The sequence below is a fragment of the Equus caballus genome, chromosome 12, assembly GCF_041296265.1.
Source record: "Equus caballus isolate H_3958 breed thoroughbred chromosome 12, TB-T2T, whole genome shotgun sequence".
In the NCBI taxonomy this organism is placed as follows: Eukaryota; Metazoa; Chordata; class Mammalia; order Perissodactyla; family Equidae; genus Equus; species Equus caballus.
In genome coordinates this window covers 34,385,724-34,398,534 of record NC_091695.1, presented here as the reverse complement: position 1 = coordinate 34,398,534, position 12,811 = coordinate 34,385,724, and the positions used below count along the sequence as shown (strand labels likewise).

Here is a 12,811-nt window from a genome sequence, read left to right as displayed (position 1 = left end):
ATTTTCTGCATCATTGAGATAATCCTACTGTTTCTCCTCTTAATCTGTTATTTTACTGAATTGGATTTCTCTTTGAGTTTCTGGAAAACGTTACTTGATCATGATTTTTCATTGTTTTAATTCATTGTTGTGTAATTTACTAATGTTTTGTGAGAACTTACAACTATGTTCAAAGATGTAATTGGTGTGTATACATATATCAGATATGTAATAGTATTACATACATTATGGGCTATTATCTAATTCATGGATAGAATTATGCTGTCCTTATAGAATGAGTTAAGAAGCTTTTAAAATCCATAAGCAAATTGGGAGTTACTGGCTCCTGAAATATTTATTGGAAATCACCCACAAAACAATTCGGACCTGGTGCCTTTTCAAAGAGTCTATTTTTGACAACCTTTTCAATTCATCTACAATTATTGATCTATTAAGATTTTTTTCCTTTCTTTGAGCCACTTGGTAATGTATATATTCCATGAAAACTATATGCTCTATTCCAGTCTGTCAGTTTGTTTGTTTGTTTGTTTTTTTGCTGAGGAAGATTCACTGTGAACTAATGTCTGTTGCCAATCTTCCAGTTTTTGCTTGAGGAAGATTTGCACTGAGCTAACACCTGTGCCAATCTTCTATTCTGTATATGGGCCACTGCCACCGCATAGCTGCAGACAACTGGTGTAGGTCTGTGCTCAGGAAATGAATCTGGACTCCCAAAGTGGAGCAGGCTGAATGAAATCACTAGGGCATGGGAGTGGCTCCCATCCTGTCAATTTTTAAAATTATATTTCAATGGATGTCTTTATTTCTTTCTCTTGATAGGTTGCAAGTCCACAGAGTGCACTTATTTTTATGTTCAACCAGAAAAATGTAACTCTTGAATGTACCTGGATCTTTGGGAAACAAAAGGAGGGTTTCTAGAAGGGAGTATCTTATCAGGTTGGCATAAGATGAATATCTCCATGGCTTCCAAAGTGACAAACTGTTGCAGTAGCATCTTTGGTCCCCTAAAGTGAGGAAAACTAGGAGTTTTACACTTTCTTTTAATATCAAGACAATGATGAACTGCATGTAAATAATGTGATGTTATCTACGATTAGAATTTGATTATATAAAGTCTCTTTTCTACTTGTGAGTTGATGGCAGTCTTCTGTATTCCTAAAACCTGTTGTTGAAAAAATAAAACTTGTTTGCTTTTTATCTGTCTCTCTTTGGAAAAGTGTTTGAGTGCGTGTGTTTTTGTGTGTATACGTGAGTGTGACAGGGACAGATTATCTCATACAGTCACGCATTGCTTAACCACGGGGAAGTGTTCTGAGAAATGCATTGTTAGGCAATTTTGTAATTGTGTGAACATCATAGAATGTACTTACACAAACCTGGATGATACAGCATGCTATACACCTCGGCTATGTGGTACTAATCTTATGGGACCACTGTTGTCAATGAGGCCCAAATTGACCAAGATGTTGTTATCCGGTGCATGACTCTATTTTTAAAAATTCAATTTCTAAGTTCAAAGATAAACCTTTCTTTCTTTCACATTTTAATGTCCCTGAAATTGAGATATGTCTTACAAGCAATGACTACATGTAATATGGTAGTGCTTCATTTTTACTACTTAGCTGTTATTAAAGTGGCAAATGCATTTTACAGCACTTGACATTTTCAGTTCCACTATGCTAAGTATATTTGCTATCCAAAACACTTGAAATTCAATCTCTGGGTCTGTTTTCATAAAGTGTAGGGGCATCGAATGGTCTTCCTGTTCATCAGTTACAAGTGGAATTTCAGATAGTGTTAAATTAGATCTTTACTTTAGATTCAAATGTCTATTCCATCCTATACAGAGTTCAAAAAGTGGTGACAGGTTGGGTCTGGCTTCTCTAGCTGATTGCTCTTTATTTGAGATTTGTGCATGGGTGTGGTTCTCATTCTTAGGTTCTTGGGTGAAGCCTATGACCACCCTCCCTTGGTTGGTCCCTCTCACACCCATGACCCATTTTCCTTGCATCTGTCTTTCTCTTCTTTTCCTGTTTTAGCCCCAACAGCCTCTTCATCTCCAACTGAAGCATTAGCCTTGTATTAGTTTCCTATTTCTGCTGTAACAAAATTACCACACTTGGTGGCTTAAAACATCACAAATTCATTATCCTACAATTCTGCAGGTCAGAAGTCTAACATGGTTCTTTCTGGGCTAAAATTAAGGTGTCAGCAGGTTGCATTCCTTTTTGAAGGGTCTACAGCAGAATCCATTTTCTTACTTTTTCTAGCTCCTAGAGTCTGGCCCCATTCCTTGGCTTGTAGAACCTTCCATCTTTAAAGCCAGCCATGTCAAGTCAAGTACTCCTCACATTGCCTTAGTGTGACTTCCTCTTCTGTCTACCTCTTCCACTTTTAAGGACCCTTGTGATTACACTGGGCCCACCCAGATAGTCGAGGATAATCTCCCTATTTAAAGGTCACCTCATTAACAACCTTAATTCCATTTGCAAACTCAATTTCCCTTCCTTTTAACATAGTACGCTCACAGATTCTGGGGATCAAGATGTGAATATCTTTGTTGGGGGATTATTCTGCCTGCTACAATCCCCTCTTATTCAGTGTCCATATTTGTTGCCAGTCATTCTGAAGTCTCTAAACTCTGAATGCTGGAAGATTTTTAGAAAGCCATTTGGTGGTAAAATCTGATCTGACCTGAATTAATTTTGTGGCAAAATCAGATCTGAATTAATGTGAGACCATGCCTAGATTCTATTAATTGCACTTAGTGTGAATATTCATACAGTTTCCTGAAGAAGTATTATGTTGTTTGGGTATCATGTGCTCCCCATGGGAGAAATGATATAATATACAATACATGCACTGTTTTATCTTTCTAAAATCTAAGAAATTTTAAATTCTCAAACCTATTTGTTTACAATAAGTGAAAATAAGAGAACATGGTCTTGTATTATTAGTATTATTATTGTAATTATTAGACTATAGTTACATTTCAATGACTCTGTTTACTTAGTCTTACTACATCCCATGCTCCAGAAGGAGGAAAGTGGAAATAAATCCCATCCTCCTCTATATGATTACCATTCATTTCAAGTGTCTGTCTGGACATACTCAGAGCACTGGTTTTTTAAAACTGTGATTGAATTTGTACATTCATTTGCCATGAATATCGCAAAACATTCATTTGTCCTAGGATGTTCCTATTCTATTGTGTACCTCAGTCTCAACAAAAGTTTTTGGATCTAACACTTGATTTGGTGATCTCAAACAGACCCACATAGAGGCTAAAGTCTTCCGTATAATAACAGACACTCTGATTCAATCATTTCCTTTTCCTTTGGCTTCCTTGTGGAGGTATCTGTTCAAGAGATACAGTCAATTTTAAGTACTAAATCCTAGATTAAGTAGATTTTGGTATCATTTCTAACATACATTCATTTCCTTCCATTCTACAGATTCAACCAACACTTCCTTCTAGATTCTTACATGTCAGGCACTCTTCCAGACACTGGTGATATAGAGGAGAATTAGATCTACTCTGAAATTTTATGGGGTATTTTCATATACCATTGTAAGGGAAATGACAAAATAGTGCACATACGAAAAATACAATTATTTATTGGATTGGACATAGCCTTTTCTTTCTTCAACTAGTGGAACTAATTCATACCTGAGGCAGTGGTATGAACAGAAGGACCTGTAGTTCTAGATTGTGGCCATTGCTGTAGTTATACATGGGACAAACAAAGTCCAACTATAGAAGTCCCAGTTCACATCCAATTTGGACAAAGTCACAGGGAGTGAAAGGCAATGGAGATCCTTAAAAGTTAAGACTCTTTACACATACTGAATGGTTGTGGGGGTTTGTGCCAGTGTATTTTATAAGTGAGTTGATTAAAAAGAAGCTGCAAAGTTGCTTTTACAACAGAAGTAATAGAGAAGAAGGTTTACAGTGTTTAGTATGTAAGTATATACTTAATAAGTAGACATAGGGTAACTATTACTGAAGTGGGAACTAGCTGCTAGATCCCTACAATGTTGAGATAGATGTCCCAGCTGCCTACTGGTTGTCTGCACATCACAGTGCTATGCTTACGCCATTGCATGGACACCCAAGAACTTCTGCTCTATTTCACATTTGTGCCCTTCTTGCTTTCAATTACTCTTCAAGGACTATGTTCAATCTACTTAACTTCCTGAAGGTGTTCCTTCTCAATGACAGTGTTCCAGGTTTCCTATCCTTTGTGTCTGTGCCATCCTGTTATACTTGATTGTCTATGCATTGTCCTGCCACACTGCCCCATGAGAATCAGCATCTCAGCCCCAGATCTGGTAGAAGAATCACCAAACGGAATATATTTTCATGGAATTATTGAACTTGAATAGCCAAACTTTCCATTTGTGATGAAGCTTCCTTGAATGTTATTGAAAAGTCAAAGATACACTAGAAGATGTGTGCAGACATGCATGTTTTGGTTTTGAAATTCTGCTAGTGTAGAGGAGAAGATGAATCCTCATGGACCTTGTGCTTAAAGCCCAGATATCTTTGCTTGAAGGGCTTACAGGGGACAAACAAGAGTCTGTCTCCTTAGGAGGTAGGAACTGAGGGAAAATGAATAGAGCTCCCAGTGTGGCAGCCCATTCCATTTTATTTCTAGGAAGATTGAGTGCTTATGTCCTATTAAGATATGTAAGCAGAAGCATCATAAAGACTGAGAAATGCATTTGCTCTTGTTTTCCATCAAGCTGCTCACATGAAGAGGAGATATAAGCAGACAAATGATGTGTAGGTACTATTCACTCATCAAGTATTTAATTGTGACATATTTACTGAGCACCTCCATGTTCTAGACCCTATGGTTCCAGAGATCCTAAAAGCAAAGAATTCCATTTTCCCCCTTGTCTCACTCCCAAAGTCATTTTTGAAACCTTGTCTAACCATAGGTCTATGGATATTCTCACTTGCATATATTGCACACTTGTAACTTAAAATGTCTAAAATCGATTTGAGCATTGTTATCAAGAACTAAATACTTCTCTTAGCTGATACTATCATTCTTCTTGTCACAAGGGCTCAGTATATCTGAATTATCTTTGAGACTCTCACTTACCGCTTATTTCTTTTTCTTAGTCTTTTGTAACCCTTCCTGAATAAATAACTTTTAGGTTTATTTCATGATTTTCAATGATTGCTCATAGTTTACTTCTAGAAATTTGCGGTTCCTCCCTGATATTAACGAAGTTGTGCGATTCCTTCCTCTTGTGTGTAGAGTGGACTTAGTGACTTGCTTCTTAAGGGAATATCAAAAAAGTGATAGGATGTTAGTTCCAAGATGAGGCTATAAAAGACTGACTTCTATCTAGTTGACACACTCTCCTTTGCTTTGATTGCTCCCTCTGATGAAGTAAGCTGCCATGTTGGAGAGACCCATAGGACTAGGGCCTGAGGAAGGCCTTCAGCCAACAGCCAGTAAGAAACTGAGCCCTCCGTCCAATAGCTTGTGGTTCTGGCCAACAGTCATGTGAGTGAGCTTGGAAGTGGATCCTTCCCCAGTTGAACTTTCATATGAGACTGCAGCTCCCAGGTGACACCTTGACATAGCCATGTGAGAGACGCTGAAGCAGAAGATTTAGCTAGGTCTTGACTGATTCCCATCCCACACAAACTGTGACTTAAGGAATGTGTGTTGTTTTAAGCGACTGTGTTATGGGTTAATATGTTACACAGAAATAGATTACTAATAAAGTAGTAACTAATAGTTGTCTTTATTGCATAAGAGCATTGTTGGTAACATTCCCTTTCTGACTTGAAATGTCAGTCATGCCTCAACAATATCAACAACAAAACTCTGCATATCCCTCCAGGGCAGAGTTTTGTGGCTGAAACTTCATGAATGCTTAAATATAGTTTCTGTTTTGCTGACTATCCTAGAGTCCTAGAAATTAAGCTTCAACAACCTGAACCTTCTGGAATTTCTCAAACAAGTCCAGAATGGCAGGATCACTCCTAAACCAGCCAGTTTGTGTATGTAGATACATTTATCTGCTTATGAAAAATGTTGTGGAGGTTTAAAACCAACCTTCTTTATATAGAAAAAAATCAGATGGTAGGACCAAGTATATATGACCTGTGTAGAATAAGCTAGAATCAGTTTAATATCTAATAATTCCAAAGAAAATGTCTCCACCTTGAGAAAGAGATAGATTAATCCAAATAATTAATTGGTGTCATGTTGAAAGAGAAGTAAATTTAATGGTGTTGTCCTGAATTCCATTGCTTTCCATCTCTGTGTGTGATGAGGTTGTTTTGCACGTGTAAACAGTCCAAGGCAACTTCCTGGGTGGATTTTGCTGGGTTTCTATCATTTGCAGGGTCCTACAGTTGAGAACATAAACTCTGATTGCATATATCTTTGGTTACTTAAAATTCTGCCCATTCACAAAGGTTTTTCTCAAGGTCAAGTCAACAGAAATATAAGAAAGACGAATCATTGTGAAAAGTAGGTAGGATCTGAAGAACAATGATGCCAGAGCAAAGAGGGAGCCAGGCAGTAAATAGTCATTTGGTCTGCAGATGGATACAGCTGAAGACAAACCTATGTCTTTGTTCAATTCTATGCTCGGGCAAGTAAGTCTCATATTAGATAATAATTCAGAAAATGTTTGGGTGATGGGCAAAAAATAGAACACATGGAGGAGCAATCAACAAAGAAGATGGTATTTATCTCTATAGGAGCTTCTGGATGATTAGATGTTTGTTTACAACTAGCCTTTAGAAAGTATGAGGCTAAGTGAGGGTTGTCTTCTTGACCAGTCCTCTTTGGACACTCTCCTCCAGTGTTCTATGTTTTGGATCCTGACCTTCTAGCCTATTATCATGCTATTTCCAGGTTTACTTTGATCACCATTCCATCCTTTCTATTAAATTTTCTTTCCTCTTATCTCCTTCATTTCAGTTTGGTTCTCTGTGAATCCCAATGGTCCAGTAGCACTTCCAGCAAATATTTCTAGGTATTAAGAGAATCCTTTTAGAGATAAAGTCTTAGTCCTTCTCATCTAATCCAATTGTGATTTCTTAATAATGTGTTATATGTATGGAAGAAATCGCTGGAGTTCATCAGTTTTCATGTTCTCCTCTTTTTACTGGGGACAGAGCAGGATCACATTCTTCAAACTCCCTTGCAGTCAGTTGAGGCCATAGGACTATGAGCTGGCCAGTGGATGTGGTCAAAAGTGATACACATTACTTTCATGACTGGCCCATAACCATCCCTCTCTTTACCTCATAATTCTTAATCCTCTCTCTTTTTCCTTTTTTTGTGGATGAATGGAAAGCATTGTGAGGCTCTGGAGAGAAGTGGAGCCAAAGATGGAAGAAACGGAAGCCTGTTTCTCTAAATGAATGTGTGACACAACTCTTACTGTAGACCAGCATTGGCCTGTGACATGAGAATTAAATAAACTTTTACTGTGGTTAACTACTTCTGTTTTGAACTTTTCTGTCATGGTGTTTAGGTGTCTGATTAATACCTGAGTGACAGCTTTTATGGCTTGAGCTTTATCATAATGGGAGATATTGTACAGTAAAGTCAATAGATCCCAGCAAAATACCAAATGGATTTTTAGATTAACCTTCTCCTAGCACCATTCTCATTCCATTCATTTCATAGAGACTAGCAAATTCTCAGATTCACTGATTAAAGCCTTATGCTTTCTATTATCCTGTCTTTACCTTCTAATGGATTGAATGGGAAGTGTAAGGAAGTTGTGAGGTCTCTGTGTGAAGAAACAATGAGGACCACAAAAGAGAAATGTTAATCACGTGATGTGATGTGATGAAGGTGGTAGCTAATGCTATGGGGGTAATAATATAGTAATACATAAGTTTATCATATCAACATGATTTACACCTTAAACTTACATGATGTTACATGTCAATTATATCTCAACAAACCTGGAAAAAAAACTCCCAAGAAACAAAAAAACAGAAACAATGAGACATTTGGGCCTATCCAGTCTGTGATTGGGATAATTCTGCTCTCTAATGGGGAGTCAGTTGCTTCCCATGGGAGTGCTTAGCATCTGTGTTTGCTTAAGCCTTTCATGAATCCAGGTGAGCTGTCCAAAGCCTCTACTCATCAGTGTTAATTTTTCCTGAATACTCCCAATTACAGCATTACCTCCTTCTGCCAGGAGGAAACCATGGCCTTGGAGTGATTTGGGGATCCTCTGTCCCTAGTAGAAATTACAGATTTGCATTGCTCAGGAGACCACAGATGGAGTTTTTCCTTCCAAACGTCAAATACTGGTATTGACTCCAGGAGTGTACTACTTCATGGCTAAAACGAGCTCACTGTTGCATGAACGTGGCACACTCTTACATCAGTCTTTCCCTCCACAAATACTGACTTCTTTGCCTAGACTGTCCCTTTCTATCTTTTTCCCCTTGAAAAGGTCTCCTCACTGTCGAATGTCCTTTGAAGCTCTCAAGTAAAGTGCCTACAATATTTCCACTGCACTTTGTCCATATCCTCTTATAGCATCTTGGAGTGTGCCTGTAGGACAGTGACTATCTTTAATCTTTCTGCAGCAGTCTGAATCCCACCTCTGCCAAGCACATAATACGTACTCTGTAAATATATGTGGAATGAATAATTGAAAGCGAGTAGTGGAAGACATAATGGGTCTCACCTTAAAGCGGTATCACCCATGGGTCCCCAGTATGTACTATAGGACCAGCCTCTTTTAGGACCCCATGGTATCCATAGATGCCCCTTTCTTCTTGGCATTAAGGTGATCTCTGGACATTTTGAGGAAGTGAAATTTAATATCTATCTTTAAATTTCAGTGTTAGCACATCCTCATAGAATTTAAATCTTTTCTGAATGCCATAGTCGTTTCTTTAGTTTCCTCATGGCTGATTTCATTTCCTGATTTCTCAGGGTGTAGATCATAGGATTGAGCAAAGGAGAGATGACAGTGAAGGTGACAGAAATGGCAGTATCTGTGGGGAGGGCAGTGAAGGGCCGGGCATAGACATAGATGCAGGGCACAAAGTGCAGGGTCACCACAGTGATGTGTGAGGTGCAGGTGGAGATGGCTATCCTCCTGCCCTCTCCAGTATGAGATCTCAGTATCCTCAGGATGACTGTGTAGGATATGAGGAGAAAGAAGAATATAAACCAACTGACCAATCCATTATTAGAGATCATCAGGAGCTCCAGAGTGAAGGTGTCAGTGCAGGCGAGTTTGAGCACCTGGGGGACATCACAGTAGAAAGTGGCAAGAACATTGGGTCCACAGAAGGGGAGGGGCAGCAACAGGGAAATTTGCACAATGGAGCGGACAAAGCCCCCCACCCAGGAGGCCACAACCAGGCTAGTGCATCGTCCCCTATTCATGATGGTCATATAATGGAGGGGTTTTGAGATGGCTATGTAGCGATCAAATGCCATCACAGAGAGAGAAAAAACATCCGCACCTCCCAGAAGGTGGAAGAAGAACATTTGAGTGACACAGCCACTGAAGGAGATGGTTTTTCTCTCTGACAGAAGATCAGCTAGCACCTTAGGCGCTGTGATGGAGGAAAAGCAGATGTCAAGAACAGATAGATTGCGGAGCAGGAAGTACATGGGAGTGTGAAGGTGAGCTTCGCAGGTAACTGTAACCACGATGAGGAGGTTTCCCATCAGAGTTGTCATGTACACCAAAAACAGGAAGACAAATAAGACCCAGCTCAGTTCTCGAGACTGGGTAATTCCCAGGAAAATAAATTCTTTCACTGTGGTATAATTTCCCTGCTCCATTGGGTCCCAGATCCTTTTTGAAGTATATCTCTGGAAGAAATAAAAGTGCAGTTAAAGAAAGTTTTATGAAATCTACTGTTGTCTTTCTGTCACTTGTGTCTGAGGCTTTCCTGGGGAGGAAGTTCATCTTTTATGTATGTGGCCGTGCCTGCAATTCTGTGCCACCAGTGGAAGAGGACCCAGGTTTTTGACTCAGTCATCCAAACAGGTAGGTTCTATCACTGTGGCCACTGAAACACAGGTGACAGATCCGTGAACCTATTCAATTGTACTTTTAATACAAAATATGACAGTTATTAAAAAATAAGCATGAATTTGATATGAAGAATGTTTCTTTACAAAAGACACCATTATGCGAATTAACAGACAACCTGCAAATGGGAGGATATTTACAATATGTATACTAAGAAAAGCTTCAGGTCCAAAATATGTAAAGAATATTTTACAAATCAGTAAAGAAAGATAGATGTTGAAAGAGAAAACGGCAAAGACACTAACCAAAACTTTACCAAGGAGGATATTCAAATTGCAATTCAACTTCATGAATTATCAGGGAAATGTAAATTGAAATTACAGCAAGGAACTACTACCTACATACCAAAATGGCTAAACTGAAAAAGATGAAAAATATCCCGTGATGGTGAAGACGTGGAACAACTGGAACCTCTCATAGCCTGCTGGTGGGTGTGCAAATCGGGAGAATCACTTTGCTGTCTGATTATATCTGCTAACGCCATTATCTATATCCATATCCATATCTATACCTATATCTATGTATATCTATCTAATCACCTATCTTAGAATGGATACATATATATAGTTCATTCAGTTGTACGTATTGATTTTTCTGAGGATACATCTCCGTCCTCAGAATAATCTATTTCACTCCTAGGAAGTATGTACATATGTGCATATGTCATCTCCACCAAGACGTATCCTAGAATATTCATAGCAGCACCGTTTGTAATTGCCTCAAACTGGAAATGACACAAATGCCCATCAACAGTAGAAAAGATAAATAAATTGTTAAATTCATACAATACCATAGAGCCATGGGAATGATCAATGTACGGTACATGAAACAACATAAATGTCTCATAAGCACAATGTAGAGTCTAAGCCAGGCACAACAAAGTGTGCACCCACTTATTTTGTTCACATAAAGAACAAAAAGTATACCAAACTAAAGGAAATATGAGGGAGGATTTTGAACTACTGAGAATGTTCTGTTTCTTAATCTAGGTGCTTGTTACGAAAATTTATTGCTTGTGTGAAAATTCATTGAGCTGTACACTAATGTGCATTTTTCTGTATGTTTGTATATTATCCTTCAGCAGAAAGTTAAAAATAATGAACCTGGTGATTATAACATTTTAATCTCATGTCTACAGAATGACTTTCATCCAAGTGAGGTTTAATTGACGACCCACTTCATAATGGTTACTTTTATAGTTATATAGTTACAGCCTTTACCAGCTACAACTTGAGTTACCTTTTTATCTTTTTCTCACCTACAGACTTTAGGTCCTCCTGAATTCTTGTGTTAGGCAGGTTGCCCTTCTGTCCACATGTAGTGCCTTCTCAGATTCTGATTTTCATTTCTCCATGTTTTCTTTACTTTGTTCTTTAAACCTCAGATTGACTGATAAGTCAATGGTTTTCAAATCTTCTGCTGAGGAAACCACTGCAACAAGCCTCATAGATTACGTTGTCACTTGTGCTCTCCTTTCCTCCTTTCTTTTCCTCACCTGTTTCTCTTTCCTTCTTTGCTTCCTTCTTCTAGATATTTCTGTGACCGTATGAGGGTTCAGCAGAGCAACAGAATCAATAGGACATATATAGATATACAAGGTAAAATTATAATGAAGAGTTGGCTCACGTGATTATGGAAGCTGAGAAGTCCCAAGATCTGCTGTCTGCAAGTTGGAGACCCCGGAAGGCTGATGGTATAATTCAGTGCTAGTTTGATGACCTGAGAAGTAGGGAAGGCAATGTGTAAATCGCAGTCCGAGGGAAGGAGACAATGAGATGAGATGTCCCAGCTCACGCTGTGAGGCAGGATAAATGGGGCACATTTCTCCTTCCTCCGCCTTTTGTTCTACTCAGACCCTCAGTGAATTGGATGATGTGTACCTTAATTGAGAAGGCAATTAGTCTGCTTTACTGAGTCCATCTATTCAACTGCTAATCTCATCTGGAAACACTCTCACAGACACACCCAGAAATAATGTTTAATCTGGGCGCCATGTCGCCTGTCAAGTTGACACAAAATTAACCATCATAATGACATTGAGATGGTCTTTTTGAGTGAAAGGCGACTCAAACATAGATCTTTTCGTCAGGAGGTTTACAGTTTAGACAATAAGAGTGTTGCAGGTGGTGGAGTCGGCAGAAAGAAAAGGGAGGAGGTACAAAATCATGAGGATGTATATGAAAATAGCCCCATTTGGGCATACGATGTTTGTAAACTCCATCCAGGAGGTGTGCTGAACAGTATCATATCCCACACTTGCATTTTGGATACACACGTGTGGATCCTCTGGAACAGTCAGGCAATTTGGATTTTACCACCTTCCTAGTTGGTGTGGCCTTGGGCAAATCACTCCATAATTGTACCAAACTCATGAGAAATACATGGGAGTTTCACAGGGAATGGCTTAGAGTCACTTCTCAGCCTGCATCGTTATAATTTATCTATCACATGAAAATAATGAGACCTACCTCATGCACAAGGTGCTTCTAAGGAGTAGATGAGATTGTATGTCTGTTTAGGAAACTGAAAGCAGCTGAGGATTCTTATTTTGCCAGTCTCATCAGCTCCAGGTGAGTGCTTCTTTCCTTATACATGCCAGGTTCATCTGTGGGGTTGTCTGGGACTGGTTCATCTTGCTATTGATTGTGTCGTTCAAAGCCCTCTTCTCAACACTTGAGGTAAGTGGCAAATACTCTCTCTCCTCTAGGGACTTTTTTCTTTTTCACTTATGAATTTGAGCTAAGACGTGTTC

The 12,811-nt window shown here is 38.9% G+C and overlaps 1 protein-coding gene across 1 annotated transcript; it reads right to left on the bottom strand.

Annotated features, from left to right (window-relative positions):
- Positions 1-8,870: 8,870 nt before the first annotated feature.
- LOC138916888 (olfactory receptor 4D9-like) lies at positions 8,871-9,806 on the bottom strand. The gene has a single exon (XM_070230493.1). The coding sequence runs from the start codon at positions 9,804-9,806 to the stop codon at positions 8,871-8,873; it is 936 nt and encodes a 311-aa protein (XP_070086594.1).
- Between the last annotated feature and the right edge of the window lie 3,005 nt (positions 9,807-12,811).